The sequence below is a fragment of the Schistocerca nitens genome, chromosome 8 (assembly GCF_023898315.1).
Source record: "Schistocerca nitens isolate TAMUIC-IGC-003100 chromosome 8, iqSchNite1.1, whole genome shotgun sequence".
Classification (NCBI taxonomy): Eukaryota; Metazoa; Arthropoda; class Insecta; order Orthoptera; family Acrididae; genus Schistocerca; species Schistocerca nitens.
This window is the reverse complement of record NC_064621.1, coordinates 21,855,080-21,872,846: the sequence shown is the minus strand read 5'-3', so window position 1 is coordinate 21,872,846 and position 17,767 is coordinate 21,855,080. Positions and strand designations below refer to the sequence as shown.

The following is a 17,767-nucleotide window of genomic DNA, read 5'->3' as shown; positions in this document are numbered from 1 at the left end:
TAAAAAGAGAGAAATTATAAATTTTCATACTAAAAGCAATTTACAAAAGCTAATGGATTACCTCTAAAAATAATGGCAGCTCATTTTCCAGCTGTGTCCATAGAAAAAGAAGGCAACTGATAAGGAAATAGACTATAGTAAAATTCACTACTGAAGGGTCAATGACCTACTCTCAAATCATTGAAAAACATTGGAAAATTCAGCAGAGTGTGTCAATCAATCAGAAGAATCAAATTCAATTAAAAATACAATTCTGGAAGTTTTAGAAGAATTGTTGGAGCAGTAAAGAAAGAAAAGATTGGACTACCTCAATACAAATATAGTAAGAAAAGTTCTGACAGAACGTAAATAATCTTAGGAGTAAAGACCACTCACTGAATAACAGAAGCACTAAGTCATCAATAGGTACACACAATATATTGGATAAAATGAGTGCTCAAAAGAAATGATAATTCTATTAGAATAACAATATAGAAAGCTAAATGATTAATTAAAAAGATTAACTAGAGAGGAGTGGGTGAAAAGTCAGTGAGACAAGAGAAAACTAGAGAAATTTTAGGAGAAATATATAGAACAGCAATGCAACTAACAAATCAAAATTCAAGAAACTTCAGCAAAGACCACAGAGTCAATAAAAACAAAATGGCATGAAGATTGATTGGAATAACTTTAGGAATTGACAAAGAATATGTATGGCAAATTTTGCATAACCAGTTTAACATGAGAAAAAGTGTGTGTCAATTTGGTGCTGAAAATCATCATGACTGAACAAAAATAAGCTCATGAAATTGTTTTTATTCACACTTTGAATGCCACTGAAAATGATCCTAATTTCTGGGGAATCTTGGTTTTTACAGTACAGCATCCCAGTGTTAGACCACCCAATTTATTCACTTGACCTAGCACCATGTAACTTTTATTTATTCCCCAAGGTCAAATCTATGTTAAAAGGAACAAGATTTCACTCCACTGAAGCAGTGAAAGGAAAAGTGGCATGTGTCATCAGGGAGCTCACAGACAAAGACTTGCAGCACTGTTTCCATAAGCAGAAAATTTGCATGGAGTGTTGTGTAGGGATAGAGGAGGGGAGCACATTGGCGGTGACAATAACTAAATATGCAAGGTTTTGAAATAAATTTTTTTGCAACAATAGTCCTGTTATTTTTATAGCCACACCTCATATACACTCACAGTTGTGGCACCTCCAAGTCTTAAAATTTTCACAAAATGGCCCCAACCAACATGGGTCACTGGCATTCCATTAAATTTCAAGAGATTGCACTAAATTTTGTGTTTACATTCATAGGGCAAAGTAAAACAAATGTGATGTTTTGAAAAAAGGTCAAGATTTTCAAACCACTTCTGTATAATTTACACAAAAATATGTGAGGACATGCTATTTTACTTTTAACTGTGTCTGACTATAAAAGATAAATCACAGAACTTGGAGACATAGAGGCTGCAAGGGTAACTACTAATATGATGATTAAATGAAAAAGTGGTTGTCCACCGTGGACAGCTTTTTGCAAATTTGGCACTAGTAAGCACTCTCTTGCCCTCATTGACATGTGGACTTTACCATATGTGTAGAGATTTCTAATACAAGTTCTCTTTTGGGTTTGCAAAAATCAAGAATAGCTCACATTATACTGGATGGACATAAGTCAAACTACAGCCTCTTAACAAATGAATTGCAGTAAGAATTTAAATACACTGTTGACATCATCTCACATGGCTGTCCAGTTTCGCACATTTAAAATGAAAAACTGCTGTTCAGTTTGTGAAGGTCATAGTTAGAAAGCTGCTAGGGACTTCACGACTATCAATGTCACACAAACCTTGCGGTCAAGCTCTGTAACATCCTCTGCACGGCTGCCATCACCATCTAACTCCAACTCGCCATCAGCATCATCGTGGTCAGCATCACCATCTGCATCAGCACTGCCACGTGACCAGTCATCATCAACTTCAGTGGCATCACTCGGTACTCCGTCGCTCGCTGCATGACCCTCACTAACGGTGCGCCGTGCATCGTGTGGTGGTGATGCCGATGAATCCAGCATGAGGCTTCGCCTGTCACCACTACGCGGCCGCCCCTTCCCCCATCGATTGCCAGTCGCTGACATTGAGATGGCTGATGATGAGCTGCAGGCAGGACAGTAATTAACATCGTCATCTATTGTCATCCCCAGATACTTGTGCAGTTTTGTAATGAACTTGGAAATTATCACATTTATCTTAGTGAAGAACATGATCCACCAAGTCTGATTTTTGCAACATGTTCCTAACAAGTCATCTGTATTAAAACTACTGGAGTACAGCTACTTGATGCTTTTAAAACATGAAAATTTGAATAATTCATTGAAACACTTTTTTTGAGAATACGAGTCTTGGAGATTAAATTAAGAAAAGACTAGCATTTGTGCCATATTTTCTTTATAATTAAAATTTTTGGTGATTATGTTTAGTTAGCTGGGTGTGTTTAAAATTATGTTTTGTAATTTGTTATGAAGAATATTTTCTTACAAATCGGAGTATATTGGTATTGATATCACCAGAGTCATAATGATAGTGTGTTTGTTGTGTTTTATTAAAATTTTCTCCTTAAAGTAATAAAAGTGATAAATTATGCCAACAAAAGTAATGTGACATTTATGAAATGCATTTTACATTGGAAAATAATTGTAATAGGAAATATTTAGTGACTCATGAATGTAACATCTGTGTACTGGGTATTTGGTATGCCAGTTTTTGTTACTGACTGCAGCATAATGTCTTACGTAATAATGAAAGTGGAAACAACAATAAATATTCACAAAAGTCGTGAACTAAGCTGAATAAGACTATTCATTTAATGATACACATAAAATCAAATGCAACATTTTAGAACAAATTGGGGACAGAAATTTTGTGACGCAAAAAAAAAAAAAAAAAATTACAAGGAATAACAACTTATCATAATGAACAGAAAATCCTCTTTTTTGTGATGATGTAGATATGACATTTCCTAAATAATTTATTAATTGTTGGTTTATGTGTTGCAGTTTAGAGATGGCTAGTTGGAGGGGAATTCAATAAGTAATTCAACACTTTTTTTCTGAAAGCAGGTTGGTTTTATTCAAGATTCCAATACACCATATTATCCCCCACTCTTTTAGCTGCAAAACCCTATTTTTTAACATACCTTCCTTTCAAGGCAACAGCTTTATGATACATTACTGGGAGGGCCTGCATCGCCACATGGTATCACTCTGCTGGTCGACATCAGAGCCAACATCACCCTGCATCAGTAAGCTCTCCATCATCTATGTACTGCTTCTGGAGTGCATCCTTTGTTGGGCCAAACAGATAGAAGTGGAAGGTTTCATATCCAAGCTGTAATGTGGATGAGGAAGAACAGTCTATTGACATTTTGTGAGCTTCTCTCACGTGTGCAGACTTACGTGAAGTCTTGCATTGTCACGGAGAATGAGAAGTTCATTTGCATTTTTGTGGTGACAAACTTGCTGAAGTCCTACACTTCAGAGTTGACTGTTGCACCAGGAGGGAGAACACGTAACAGAATAACACCTTCAGAGTCCCGGAAGACTGTCTTCATGAAGGTGTGGGTCTGAACTTTTTCTTCGGAATAGAGGTGTTGTGGCACTAGTTCATGGATTACCATTTTGTTTCCGGTTCAAAGTGATGAACCTCTTGTTTCATTGCCTGTGGTGATGATCAAGAAAAAATTTTATGATCAACCTCATAACATGGAGGCAATTCCACACAGATGGTTCTTCATTGCTTTTTATGATCTTCTGTTAGGCCTGGCAGGCACACACACCTTTGTATACCCCTAAAGGTGGACGAGTGTGTCAGCACTACCAACAGAGACATCCAATTGAGCAGCAAGATGTTCATCTATCACCTCAAATGAGAGTGTCTGCAAGTTCCAGCACTGCAGTAGTCACAGCTGTGTGCGACTGGCCAGCACACAAGGGCTCATACAGGTTCACGTGACCTTGTTGCAATGACGACAGACACCTTGCTCACCATCTCACTGTATTTTTGTTCAGTGTAAGGTCTCCATAGACCAGGGCTTCACAACGACTGGTCCGCAGACCACTTACGGGTCCGCTGACTCTTTCTAGGGGATCTGCGGCCATCTTTCACCAAATTGTGTAAAATAATGAGTAAAATTATTGAATAAAAATGTGAAAATCAAATTCATCACACTTTTTTCGTGGGAAAAATGTGTACTTTTACTTCAGGTCGTCTTCACAAGCAGCCTTTGCGGTTCCTAAGTGAGAACGCATACACAGTTTAGTGCCAGAGAATGCGGCTTCTTTGATCAACTGTTTCGCAACAATACGGGGGTCATTTGTGCGCCAGCTCACAGCGCTAGATGCGCTGAAACCTTTTATGCACGTGCAGAGCGAGCTCTGTCAACCAATCACAGCGCTCGCTGGCACGTATGGGGCCCCAGGCATCATTAAATGTTAAACTTGCTTTGTCAGTGCACTACCTATTTCATAAGTCGATTTTTGACCAGTTTATTACTTCTAACATGGATCATTGGCTGAAGTCAGAATCACTGAAGAAGGGTTTAGTTTCCCATCGCCTTCACAACAAAGGAAGTTTCCAGTTGAAATGAATGAGGAGGGAGGACGGCCAAAGGAAGAACAATCACAAGAAGCTTCACATCTGGATTTATTATGTGAAAATGCTGCAAGTACTCCATTGGTTGCGATATCCTGTGGAAGTGAAGTAACCAAAAAGCGTAAGTACAACGAAAGATATTTAGAAATGGGCTTTATGGAGATAAAGGAGGGTAAAGCTCAGTGTGTAATTTGTGCGCGAGTCCTTCCGGACAGTTCAATGGTTCCAATTAAATTGCGCCGTCATTTTGCAGGTACTCACCCAGATTTCCAGGCTAAATCATCGAGTTTTTCAAAAGGAAGAGTGCTGAACGAGCTGCTTCTCAGCATTGCATGAAAACTCATGCAAAAACAATTAATGAAAATTCATTAAAAGCTTCTTTCTTGGTTAGTTATCGAGTGGCAAAAACAGGCAAAGCTCATACCATTGCAGAAAATCTCATAAAACAGTGTGTTAATGATATTGTTTCTTGCATGCTAGACGAAAAGGCAGTAAAGCTTGTATTTTCGGTGCCATTATCAAACAATACTGTCAAGAGACGCATTGTTGACATGTCAAATGATGTGAAAGACACTCTTGTTTCTCGCATCCAACACAGTTCATTTTCTCTGCAGATAGATGAATCCACTGACGTTGCAGGATTAGTGATTTTATTGGCTTTTGTCTGTTATGAATATTCTGGATGTTTTGAAGAGGACCTCTTATTGTGCAGACCACTACCTGCCCACACAACAGGTGCTGAAATATTTCGTCTATTGGATGACTTTTTTAAGGACTAACGAAGTTTCATGGTCTAATTGCATAGATGTGTGCACAGATGGTGCAATAGCTATGACGGGTTCTACAGTCAAAGCAATAACGAAACTAAAAGAAAACGCCGAGAATTGCAGCAGTAGTCATTGTGCTCTCCACAGATTCACTTTAGCTCCGAAACAAATGCCTGTTTCAGCCGAGAAAGTTTTAGACGAATCCATTCAAATCATTAACTACATAAAATCAAGGCCATTGAAGTTAAGACTTTTCACAATACTGTGTGAAGATATGGGAAGCCTTCATCATTCCCTGCTTCTTCACACAGAAGTGAGGTGGCTCTCACGTGGGAATGCACTGTCTCGGTTGTACAAGGTCTTAGCTTTCCTTTTGGAGCACAACACGAAATTAGCGGACCTTATTAATGACGAAAATTGTCAGTATATACCTTCCTATTTGTCAGATATTTTCTCTAAAATGAATGAAATTAATATTTCACTCCAAGGGCAAAGTGAAACAAAGGTCACTGTATCGACATAGTTCGAGCATTCAAGAGGAAAATCAAGTTTTGGGCTGAGAGTGTCAAGGAGGGGGAGGTCGAGTGTTTTCCTCTCCTCAAGGAGTTTTTGAAAAACAAAACATTGGTGCTTGGTGTTTCATCAAATCCTGGAAATCTCCGAAGCTTGATGTCATTGTTGGAGCATTATTTCCCATCAGCTGAAGATGAGAAGCTGCAGAAATACGAATGGGTGGTCAACCCACTCACTGTATCGAAAAAGCCGAACATTCTATCATCAAATGAATACGAGTTGTTTATAGAAATTGCCACAGACCCTACCTCGAAATGAAGTTTTGACATTGACGGTTACTCTCACTTTTGGATCCGTTTGGATAACAAGAAATACTACCCCCTTGTCGAAAAGGCAATCAGTACTTCTTCGTTTGCCACAACATACATGTGTGAATCTGGATTCTCGATCTATGCTGCCCACAAAATTAAGTACCGAAACTGTCTAGACGCAGAACCAGACATCCGTCTCCAGTTGTCAAGAATTGAAGCCAACTTTTCAAAATTGTGTCAGCAGAAGCACCCTCAACCATCACATTAGGATTCCATTATTATTCCTACAGCTTCATCTATAGTAAAGAAGAAAGCATTTTTCTTCATAGATGCTCAGTGAGCTTACCTGAACTATAACTCTGTAGGAATTTTGTTTCTGTCTTCTATCATTTACAAAATAATTATTAATTGAATTCTGTTGGCATTGATATTTTTGTTACAAAAATTAAAATGATCTCTAAAGCTAATTTCTTTTCTTTATAATATATTCCGTCCTCTCAGTTAAAAATATGGTGTGCCTATACTTCAGTTACAATTACTTGGTATTACTCTGACACTATATTGTGGCAACTGGCTGTGAGCATAAACAAATGAGGACTTCTTACGTGCCACCTTGTAAAAGGTAAACCTCCCTTGCCAGAATTATTTCCTTTCAGGAAAAAGTCTTATTTTCTGTGAAATACTTTGTCTTCTTACACAAAAAGAAGAGAGTCTGTTTGTTTGTTTCCCTAATTTGCTTACAGTCGAGGCTGACTGCCACGACATAGTGTCCAAGCAGTAGTTGAAGTTGTCAGCTGTGGCTAAACTGTTGCCATGCTGCCTGCCAGTTGCCAGCTGACAGTGCACTGTTGCAACGCTGCCTGCTAGCTGCCGACTATGGACTGACAGCTGCTGTTCAGTAGATATGCAAAAACGTAAAAATAACTAGATTTTCTGAGCTGTTTACATGGGCACAAAAATCGATTGTGGAACTGGAAAATGGTTTTATAAAAGCAGATTTCCACAATCAATTTTGAAGTGTTTACCTGACCAACCAAAAGCGGAACTGGGACATTGGCTTACGAAATCCAGTTTTGGAAATGCATGTAAACTGGGTGAATGTATTTGCACACATTGCACAATAGATGTCACAATAGTCCTTTAAAGGCAATACCTTGGCCTCTTTTCTTTCATGATGGGGAATCATGGGTCTGCCTCTTTTCTTAACAGCCACGCGGAATGGCCGCGCAATCTAAGGCGCCATTTCATCGTGGATTGCGCGGCCGCTCCCGCCGGAGCTTCGAGTCCTCCCTTGGGCAGATGTGTGTGTGTGTATTTTGTCCTTAGCACAAGTTAAACTTAGGTTAATAGTGTGTAAGACTAGGGACTGATGACCTCAGCAGTTAAGTCCCATAGACTTGACATACATTTGAACATTTTTCTTCGGATTTCATGAAAAACCACACACACACACACACACGTCTGTTACGAAATATGCATGCTCCTTACACAACAGTAGCCAAACAGTGGAAGTGAACAGACCACAAGTGGAAGTTTATCAACAGCGAAGTTTGGACGTGACGTTGATTGCTCTTGGAGGAAGGGGCAGCTCCAACGTGTGAAATGTCAATGACCAAGTAATTTTAATCAGGCTATAGTGTGTTGAACAAAGAGAGTAAATCCACTAGTAAGTGTCTGGATACAGTGGGAATTCAAATTGGATCGTTAATTTCAAGTTGTTTGCATTCATCTCCAAACCAAAGACTATTGATATTTTGGGGGGTGGGGGTCATTGGGAACATGGCACTTGCATTAAGAAGCTTTCAGTTCCCATCAGTTTCGTCCGCCGTGCATTTTCGACTGAAGAAGGGGTCCGCCAGCTGAAAAGGTTGGGAAGCCCTGCCGTAGACATTCTGCAAGCAATTATCTGCAATGCTCTATTTTGCTGCCAAAAGAAACTCAATGACAACTCTCTGCTTGCAACACACTTCTGCTACAGACACCATTTCAAAAGGTATGTATAGTGGTGCTATCTATCAGGATTTCATAATACTTACAGCAGTTGAAGCGGGAATATTCCATGATGATCCGTAACAAATTCAACATTTTTTCAACCAAAAATGGTCGAGCAAAAAATGCGTTGCATTACTTATTGAACGCCCCTTGTAGTTTTCCAGCTGAATTAGGTGTTTTAATTAAAATGTGTGTTTCGGCTATTCTAATAGCATTTTGCAACAAATATTTCAACAGTGAGTACAAATGGAAAATTAAAAATAACAGATTACATTTCTTACGTACCACACTGGTGTGCAAAACTTGAAGGCGAAAGTAACTTTTTCATGATGTTGTTTGCCTGCCAAGTCACATAGCTTGATGAAACTTGGAACACATAGAAAGAACTGTTGCAGTAAAGCACAGAAGGCAAGTGAAAGAAATAGCCAATAAAACTAACAGACATCATGGTTCATGTTGGTCCCCTAGACATTATAGAAGGTGGATGTGTGATCCACATGGAAGGCAAAGTTTGGTCTGTAACATGCTCTCATGCTGGCCACATAGTTTGTCACAAATTCTTGTGATAGGGCATTCTGTACCTCCATGAGAGTGACTGACAGCTGTCGGGTGGTAGTTGATGCGTGTGGAAAATACGTTTCCCCAACACATCCCACGTGTAGTCAGTGATATTTAAGTTGGGGGAACTGGCAGGTCAGTCCATTTTCCAAATAACTTCTCATTCCAAGAGCTGCTTCACCTGCACTGTTTGATGTGGTCGTGCATTGTCATCCACACAACTGAAATCAGAGCCAAATGCGCACCCCTGAAAAGATGAACATGGGAAAGGAGTACAGTGTCACAATAACGTTGAATAGTGAGTGTACAGTGTTCAAAGATTTGGAGATCAGTGCACCCATGCAACATTATGCCTCCCCACACTGCAACACCCGGACCACCAAAACCGTCATGTTTGACAGTGCTCCTGAGGGCATTACGTGTTCCCACCTCCTGCCATATGAGGGTATGTCCACCACTGTTGAAGGTCATCATTTTGATTGTCCAGGTGTTGATGTGGGGAGGTATAATGTTGAAGGGACGTGTTGGTATACATATCTTTGAAAATGGTACTCTCACTGGACAACGTTAATCTGACACTGTAATCATTTCCCATGTGTGTCTTTTGAGGGGTGGATTTGGTCCCAATTTCATTTTTAGGGATGACATTGTCCAACCGCATTGAGCAGCACTGGTGGAGCAGCTCTTGGAACAGGAGGATATTTGGCGATTGGGCTGGTCTGCCCATTCCACTGACATAAATCCAATTGACCAGCTATGGCAGCACCTTAGGGAGACGTATTGCAACATGGGAGCATGGTGATCACATGCCCTGTTTAGAAGCATGTGTCATCTTTTGTAATGCCCAGTGGACCATCATGGATTGCAGTGATGTCAGTGTAATTATTGTCTTCAAGTAGAGATGTCATTACTGTTCATCTCACTGTATATTTCTTTCGGTTACCTTCTTTCTATGTGTGACTCAAGTTTCATTGAGACACGTTACTTGGCAGTGACACATCATGCCAAAGTTACTTTTGTCCTTAAGTTTTGCATGCCATTGTATGATGTATATCATAGGGTGTGAGCTGGTGAAGTTTAATACTATGCAATGAAATTTTATTAAGGAAGAGTGGATTTCAAATCTTGATAAGGTTTTCTGTGGCTTCCCTATATCACTGTGTATGATTCCTCCAGAAAGATAATGACAAATTTCATTCACCAAATGTGTCTTACCAATTTAGTGTTTCATCTCTAATGACACAGAAGTCAGTAGGATGCTGAAGTATAACTTACCTTGCTAAACACTTACTCCTTCATTTCAGTGATCATTCAACAGATTTCACATGTGCACTGGAAATACATTTTCTCTGCTTGAATAACTTACATGAATGTGGTGGGGTAAATTCACTAGAAACCACCCCTATTTGCCTTTTCATTTTCAAGGCTCACAACTGCTAACAGAAGTAGAGGTCAATGGGCATACATTAGAGGAAGTCCCATGTGTGAAGTCCATTGCCATCAAGACAGATAATAAATAAAGCAATGTAGCACCAGCACATTGATAATTTAACTAAAGACTATAGTTCTTCTCACTTTGCACTTACAAATCTCTTTCACTCTGTTGTCATGGATATGTGATTCCTAGCATGCTTTCTATATACCGAGCGAGGTGGCGCAGTGGTAGCACACTGGACTCGCATTCGGGAGGACGACGGTTCAATCCCGTCTCCAGCCATCCTGATTTAGGTTTTCCGTGATTTCCCTAAATCGTTTCAGGCAAATGCCGGGATGGTTCCTTTGAAAGGGCACGGCCGATTTCCTTCTCAATCCTTCCCTAACCCGAGCTTGCGCTCCGTCTCTAATGACCTCGTAGTCGACGGGACGTTAAATACTAACCACCATCACCAACCACCAACCACCGCTTTCTATACTTTCTCTCAATGTTGTCCTATGACATGATCTTCTGAGACAACACAGCTGAGATCAAAAAAGTACTTATTCCGTGTAAGTGTTGAGCAAGGATATTATGAAAGTCAACAACAACTTTCACAAGCCTCTTTAGCAACCATATAAACAATAGTATTTCTAAAGCTATCATAAAAATTTCTGGATGGAACAATATGTAAAATAAGGACAAGGCAACCATTCACCTATAGCAGACTAATGTGGTGTGCAAATACACGCATAACAGAAATCAGTATTAACTAACATTCGAGCTCTGGCTCTTTTTCTAGTTGAAAATGCACACATTCACATACACAATCACACAGACACCAAAACGTGTCCACCGCAGCTGCGGCATCACTTATTATTGATTATTAATTACTGAGAGCAGTTGCCTAGGCTGACTGATGTGGGGAGATGATTGGGAAGGATGCACAAGGGAAGGATGGGGTAGCAGGTTAGTGAGAGGCAGGAGTGGCTGACTCGGTGACTGCACAAAAATATTGAGAGGATGTAGCATATAAAATGTGTAGAAAGAGGGAAGGAGGGAGATAGAGGAAGGTGGAGAGAGTGAGGAGGGAAATGAAGAGGGGTGGGAAGGTGGAGGAGGGAAGAGAGGGAGATAGAAAGAAAGGGGGGAGGGGGAGGGACGGGGAAGGAAAGAAAGAGAGAGAGAGAGAGAGAGAGAGAGAAAGAAATGGTGGAAGAAGGCAGTACACAATCTGGACAGTGATGGAGTGCTGTGGATGACAACAGAGGTAAAAAGTGAAAAGGTAAGGTGAGGTAGTGGGGAACAGGTTAGTGGATGTTTAGGCCAGCAGGATTGTGCAGTGTTTGATGCAGAGACATTTCCCACCTGTATAGTTCAGAGAAACTAGTGCTGGGAGGGAGTATCTAAATGATGTATGTAGTGAAGCAGCTATTAAAGTACTTGCGTTATGGTGTGCAGCATAACTGAAAGACGTCGTCCAGTCGCATAAATTTGATCACCTGTCAATGGCATGAATAACTACCTTTTGCAGTGCAGACCACTGTGAGATGTGCAGGAAGAGAGTCACTGAGGATCTGGAAGGTACTGACAGGGATGGGGAGCCACGCGGACTCCAGTATTGTGGCCAGATGCACTACATTTCTCATTGAGGTACCACGGCACGAACAGGCCGATCAAGGTCATCCCATGGTCTCGACTGTGTTTAAATCTGGGGATTTCAGTGGCCAGGAGAGTTCGGCAAATTCGTCCTGTTGCTCTCTGAACAACACATGTACACTGTGAGTTGTGTCACACATTGCATTGTCCTGCTAGTAGATGCCATCATGCCAAGGAAACACAAACTGTGTTTAAGGGTGGGCTTTGTCCCCAAAGACAGATACATACCTGTGTTGTTCCACCGTGCCTTCCCAAATGGTGATACACACAGGGGATCACACAAAAACATTCCCCGTACCATAACTGCTGCAGGGTGTTCACTTTCAGACATTTGACAGTAAGTGCCCACAGCTGTCTGTCCAATGGGGCATAAAGCATGATTCATCTGAAAAGGCCACCTGTCACCACTCATGCTTTCAGAGGTATGATAGTACATGTCCGCAGCCATCTGTCTAATGGGGCATAAAGCACGATTCATATGAAGAGGCCACCTGTTGCCACTCAGTCCAGCTTTTGTCACTGATGAACAGCATTCAGCATGGGTGCATGACCCAGGCACCAGACACTTGGTGTCTGCTGTGAATGCCCATACACAGTAATGTTCACCGAATGGTCATTGAGGAAACACTGTTGGTAGCCCCTTGGTTTATCTGGGTGATCAGTTGCTCTACAGTTTATTTTGCCTTGCATGGTATACTTTAAACACTGCAGCATGTGAACAGTTTACAGACTAGTCTTTCAGAAATGCTTCCACCTGTGGCTGGAAGCCAGTGATCATGCCCTTTTGGAGACAAAATAAATTACTCTGTTCGCTATTATGACAACTACTACACTGTTATCCAAGCCTCCCCAAAACACTTTATATACCATCCACTGCTAGTGCTGACATCTGTGAGTGGATATTGCACATTGACATCGAACAGATGTGGTAGACACATTAATGCGAATAGGGGACAGGTCTTGTACGTGTGTCATCCACAAGGGAATGACCTATGGGGTACTGTGTTGGGAGCAAGATTGGAATACATAGGGACAAGGATACTCTGTAGATTGGATGGGTGGCAGAACACTACTTTGCGAAATGGGGTAGGATTATGGGTGCGATATCCCTCGTCTCAGGGCATGACAATAGGTAGTCGAAGCACTGGTGAAGGATGTGGTTGAGCTTTTAGAGGCTACGGTGATAATAGGTGATCAGAGGAGAGTTGTTTGGTGGTTGGCTAACAGGTCTAACGCTGTCAGAGGATGCAGTACAGGAGATTTGATTACGCATGAGCTGGATTGTATGTTTTCTGTCAATAAAGTCTTTGGCAAGGTTAATGGTATATTTCGACAGGTTCTGCTTTCCACTGCTGACGTGGTTATGTGGAATAGGTGACAACTGTCAGAGACAAAGTACTATTGGTGGTTGGTGCCCTTGATATGAACAGATGTATTTATGGAGTGATCTAAGATGTGGAAATCGACATCTAAGAAGGTGCCTTGTTGAGTTGAGACCAGGTGAAGCAGATTTGAGAGTAGATGTTGAGGTTGTTGAGGAAAGAGCAAAAGTTGTTCTTGCCGTGAAGTAAGATAATGAAAATGTCATCAATGAATCTGAACCAGACAAGGGGTTTTAAGTGTTGACTCAAAAGGAAGGATTCCTCCAGGTAGCCCGTCAGTAAGTTGGCACAGGCTGGTGCCACGTGAGTACTTGATGGCAGAGCAAAGTAATTGTGGGTCAGGATGTGGTTGGCCAGGAGGATTAGGAAAGAATTGGTGGGTTTTGTATCTGGAGGACACTGGGAAAGGTAGTGCCATGGGGGATGTTGGTGTCATACAAGGGCATCACATCCATTTGACCAACAAGGAGTCTTGTGGTAACAGGACAGGAACTATGAAAAGGCAGCAAAGGAAGTCAGCAGTGTCTTGAAAGATTACCAGAGGATGACTAGGTGGAAGGGGAGGAGGGTCGCTGTTGGAGGGAGGTTGGATCAAGGTTCTATGTGGGGTTTTGGTTGACTATTTCCAATAAGGTGCGTGGCGAAGAAATGTTTGTTACTGCAAAGAACGAGAACAGGAAAGGAGGTGCTTTATAATTCCAATTTGGCCTAATAACCCAGAAGATGTTAACTTCAGTGACAATGGCCATGAAAGCCTGCAGATTTACATACAACAAAGGAGTCAATTTGGAAATGTATAATAGAAATTCCTGGATTTAACAATATGTGAAATACAGGAAAGGTAACCATTCATCTATACAGAGTGATGTGTGGTGCATACACATATGTAACAGGAAAGAGCATTCACTAGCTTTTGAGCTCTGGCTTTTGCTCTAGTGGTATTTGTGTTTATTTACGAGAATGAATTTAGGATTAACTGTAAAATTCACAGCCACAATATTACAAATAAAAGTATGCACCACACATCAGTCTGCTATAGGTGAGTGGTTGCCTTTCCCTTATTTTACTTAAAAATAAAAATTATTTACATATAGCCCGTGCCTCTCCATCTAGGGTTTAGAATAAGAGTTTTATATGCTAGTGCAACAGTCTGTAACAGGTTGCTAATAAGCATCAGGCAGGAAATTGAAAATCAGAAAATGCAGAGATTCGAAATCATAATAAAGGGAAACATCATTAGCCACTCCTACAGTTTATCACAATATTTGGAATCATGGTTTTAAATTTCTCGTAAGTCTAATGCTGTTTTCAGTTCACTTTACATAAGGTACCTCAAGTGGCTGCTTCCCCCTGTTAATACGTAACTTGACTTGTCCCACAGCCTTGAGTGTTCTTCTTTATGGTAGGATTAACAAGGCACCACGTGTGCGTGAATGAATGAGAACAAAATCAATATTAAAATGTTAGCATTGCATCTTGTGCCAAAGTAACTGATGCAGAGATGTTATCTTTGCCAGTAGTGAAGAAAATAACCTCAACTCACCTCATTTCGTTGACAGTATGATAGATTAAATAGAGCTGCTCTTGAATCACATCTAAACTTAGGTTCTTTATTTTTCTCAACAGTTGTAAAACAAGTGTGATTATTCATGAGTCACAAAGAAATATTTATAAATTTTGTTTGGTGATGCTTCATGTTGGTCAGTCTTCAACATCAAGGTACCATGTCCTTGTGGACTGTTACTGCAAAGAATGTGTAAAGGGAAGAAGGTCCTTTATAATTCCAGTTTGTTTGAACTTTGGGCTAATGGTGATGCCTTTAGAAAGTACCGACACTAGAATGGCAGAAGGAGTCAACATGACCCCTGCCATATATTTTTCTTCAATGTGACATCCAGTTTTTTTATTCTGTTCATGAAATCATATGACTAATTTGAATTTTTTCTCCTCCTTATGGTGATGTAATAGAATTTACAAAATATTTATAGTTTCTTGGATATTTCATTTGATACACCTAGAAACAGTCAAAACATCCATTTGACATTGCTGTAATTTCTCTTCTGAATATCTGTAAATAATGCAACAATGGAGTAGCAGCAATCAGCTATCATGCAAAATAATTGCTGCTGGTCATTATTGTGTATTTGCACATGCATTTTCAGTCTGACACAGTTTATATTGTGTCATTCAGATAATATTCTTTGTCCATGAAAGACATTTTTGAAGACATCTCGTCAGTGTGGACTTTCTGATGAAGAAATATTATGTCTCTTACTTTCTGACACTGAATCGGAGATCGACTTCACTGATGAAGATGAGGATACTGTACCATAGACAAGATGAAGAGCTTGTGAATGAGGAGGGATTAGTAGACGAGGACTCAGATGCTGATCCATGTCAGCCTTCACCTCATCCATCACAGCCATCCCATTCGAACATTTCTGAAAAGATGGTCACTATGGATGGAACTGTGTGGGAAACTGCCAATTTTTTATCTTCTGGAAGAATGTCAGACGTGAACGATTTAAAGGAGAGAGGAGGTCCCACAACTTTTGCTTGCCAATAAGTAGACAACTCTGTCAACTGTGTTTTCTGTCTTATTTTTGATAAAGCAACACTATGTCTAATGAAGAAATACAAAGAAGCAGCTGCTCAAAAAGTACCAAGAAACAATTATTGGACTGTGTCACATAAGGAACAGGAAAAATTGACAGCCATCATAAATGCCTGGGGTGTCATTTGTACTTAATGTTTGTCTGTGGACTTGTCTGGTCACTTTCTGGAGGCTTACTTTCATCAGGGAGGTTAAGCCAAGGGACAGGTTTCAGGAACTTCTCAGCTTTCTCCATTTCAAGGAAGAATCAACCCAAGATGAACATCTATCAGCCAACACATTTACTTTTGTATCTGAAATTCGAGGACAGTTACCCCTGGAGAAAATATAACTGTAGACATAGTCTCAAATTCAGGATTGCTGCCAATGTACAAGGGTTGTTTGAAAAGTTCTCGGAACGAAATAGAAAAAAAGTACTTACATCACTGAAACTTTTTATTTCAGTGTAGTCACCTTGTAGATTAATGCACTTGGTCCAGTGATGTTCCAATGCCTTGATCCCATCTCAAAAATGAGTTTCCTCCAGGCCAGCAAATTAGGTGTCAACTCTGGCTATCAGTTCTTCGTTTGAAGTGAATCTTTGTCCACAAAGAAAAATTTTCAGTTTTGGGAAGGGATGAAGTCTGATAGAGCCATATCACGTGAATAAGGTGGGTGTTGCAACAATTCATACCTTAGTTCCTGTAATTTTGCAATGACGATAGCACGTATATGGGCGCACATTGTCTTGATGGAAGATGACATTCTTCCTTGCTAAACTTGGCCTTTTTTGCGTATCTTTTGTTGCAATTTGTCCAGGAGGTTAGCATAGTATTCTCCAGTAATTGTTTGCCCAATGGGGAGATTATCTACAAACACAATCCCCTTTGCATCCCATAACACTGATGCCATGACCTTTCCCGCCAAAGGAATTGTCTTTGCTTTCTTTATTGGTGAAGAATCAGCATGTTTCCACTGCTTTGACTGTTGCTGTGTCTCTGGGATACAGTAGTGCACCCAAGTTTCATCTGTGGTCACAAACCGGAGCAAAAAATCTTGTTCGTTTCTACTAAAATGGGCCAAACACTGTTCCGATATTTCCATTCTCATGCGTTTCTGATCCAGCATCAACAGTCGAGGCATCCATCTTGCAGATAACTATTTCATTTCTAATTCATCAGTTAAAATGTGATAATACACTTTCAGATGACATCTGGCAAGCAAAATTTCACGCACTTCCGATTGGTGATCCTCCATGACCATTTTGTGCACTTTTAAATGATTTCTGGAGTAGTGACACATCTTGACCGTCCACTTCACAGATCATCATCTAAGCTCTCCTGACCAAATTTAAATTCATTTTTCCACTTGGCAACAGTTGAATATGAAGGATCAGAGTCCCCAGTGTATTCTGGAAATTGGCATGAATGTCCTTTGCTTTCATACCTTTCTTTATGAAGTACTTAATCACTGCTCGAATCTCAATTTTTTTCCATCTTCACAAATCACTACACGGGATCAACAACGGAGCCACATCACCGCCACAGCTCTCTTCCGAGAGCACTGATGTGGCATGTGTTTACAGGCAACAGTCCAATGAATATCATGTGAACAACTCGTTGCGCTAGCTAGCACTGACTCTTGTGGTGATTCTGAGAACTTTTAAAACTGCCCTCGTAGCAACGAAGTATATATGTAATGCTTTCCGCCATCTCAAGTAGAGGACATGCATAGAGAAAAGTAACTGTTTGGAGAGTACACTGTTATATATCTCATGGAGCCATTTCTAAATCAAGGAAGAAACATGGTTGCACACAACATCTTCAAATCTCTTGAACTTGCTAAGAAATTCCAAGAAAAGGAAACTTCGTTAGTTGATACAGTGAACAATATTAGTCATAAAATCCCTCATGAGCTAAAGAAGCAAAAAGTTGAAATAC

At 40.4% G+C, this 17,767-nt stretch overlaps 1 protein-coding gene across 1 annotated transcript in view; it reads right to left on the bottom strand.

Annotated features, from left to right (window-relative positions):
• LOC126199081 (growth arrest-specific protein 2-like) overlaps nucleotides 1-17,767 on the bottom strand; it is a gene marked incomplete at its 5' end in the record, with an annotated part of 263,695 nt that overhangs the window by 35,120 nt on the left and 210,808 nt on the right. The window contains one exon of the mRNA XM_049935818.1: nucleotides 1,839-2,145. Within this exon, the coding sequence (XP_049791775.1) occupies nucleotides 1,839-2,145 (307 nt within the window). The remainder of the gene's footprint in view (nucleotides 1-1,838; nucleotides 2,146-17,767) is intronic.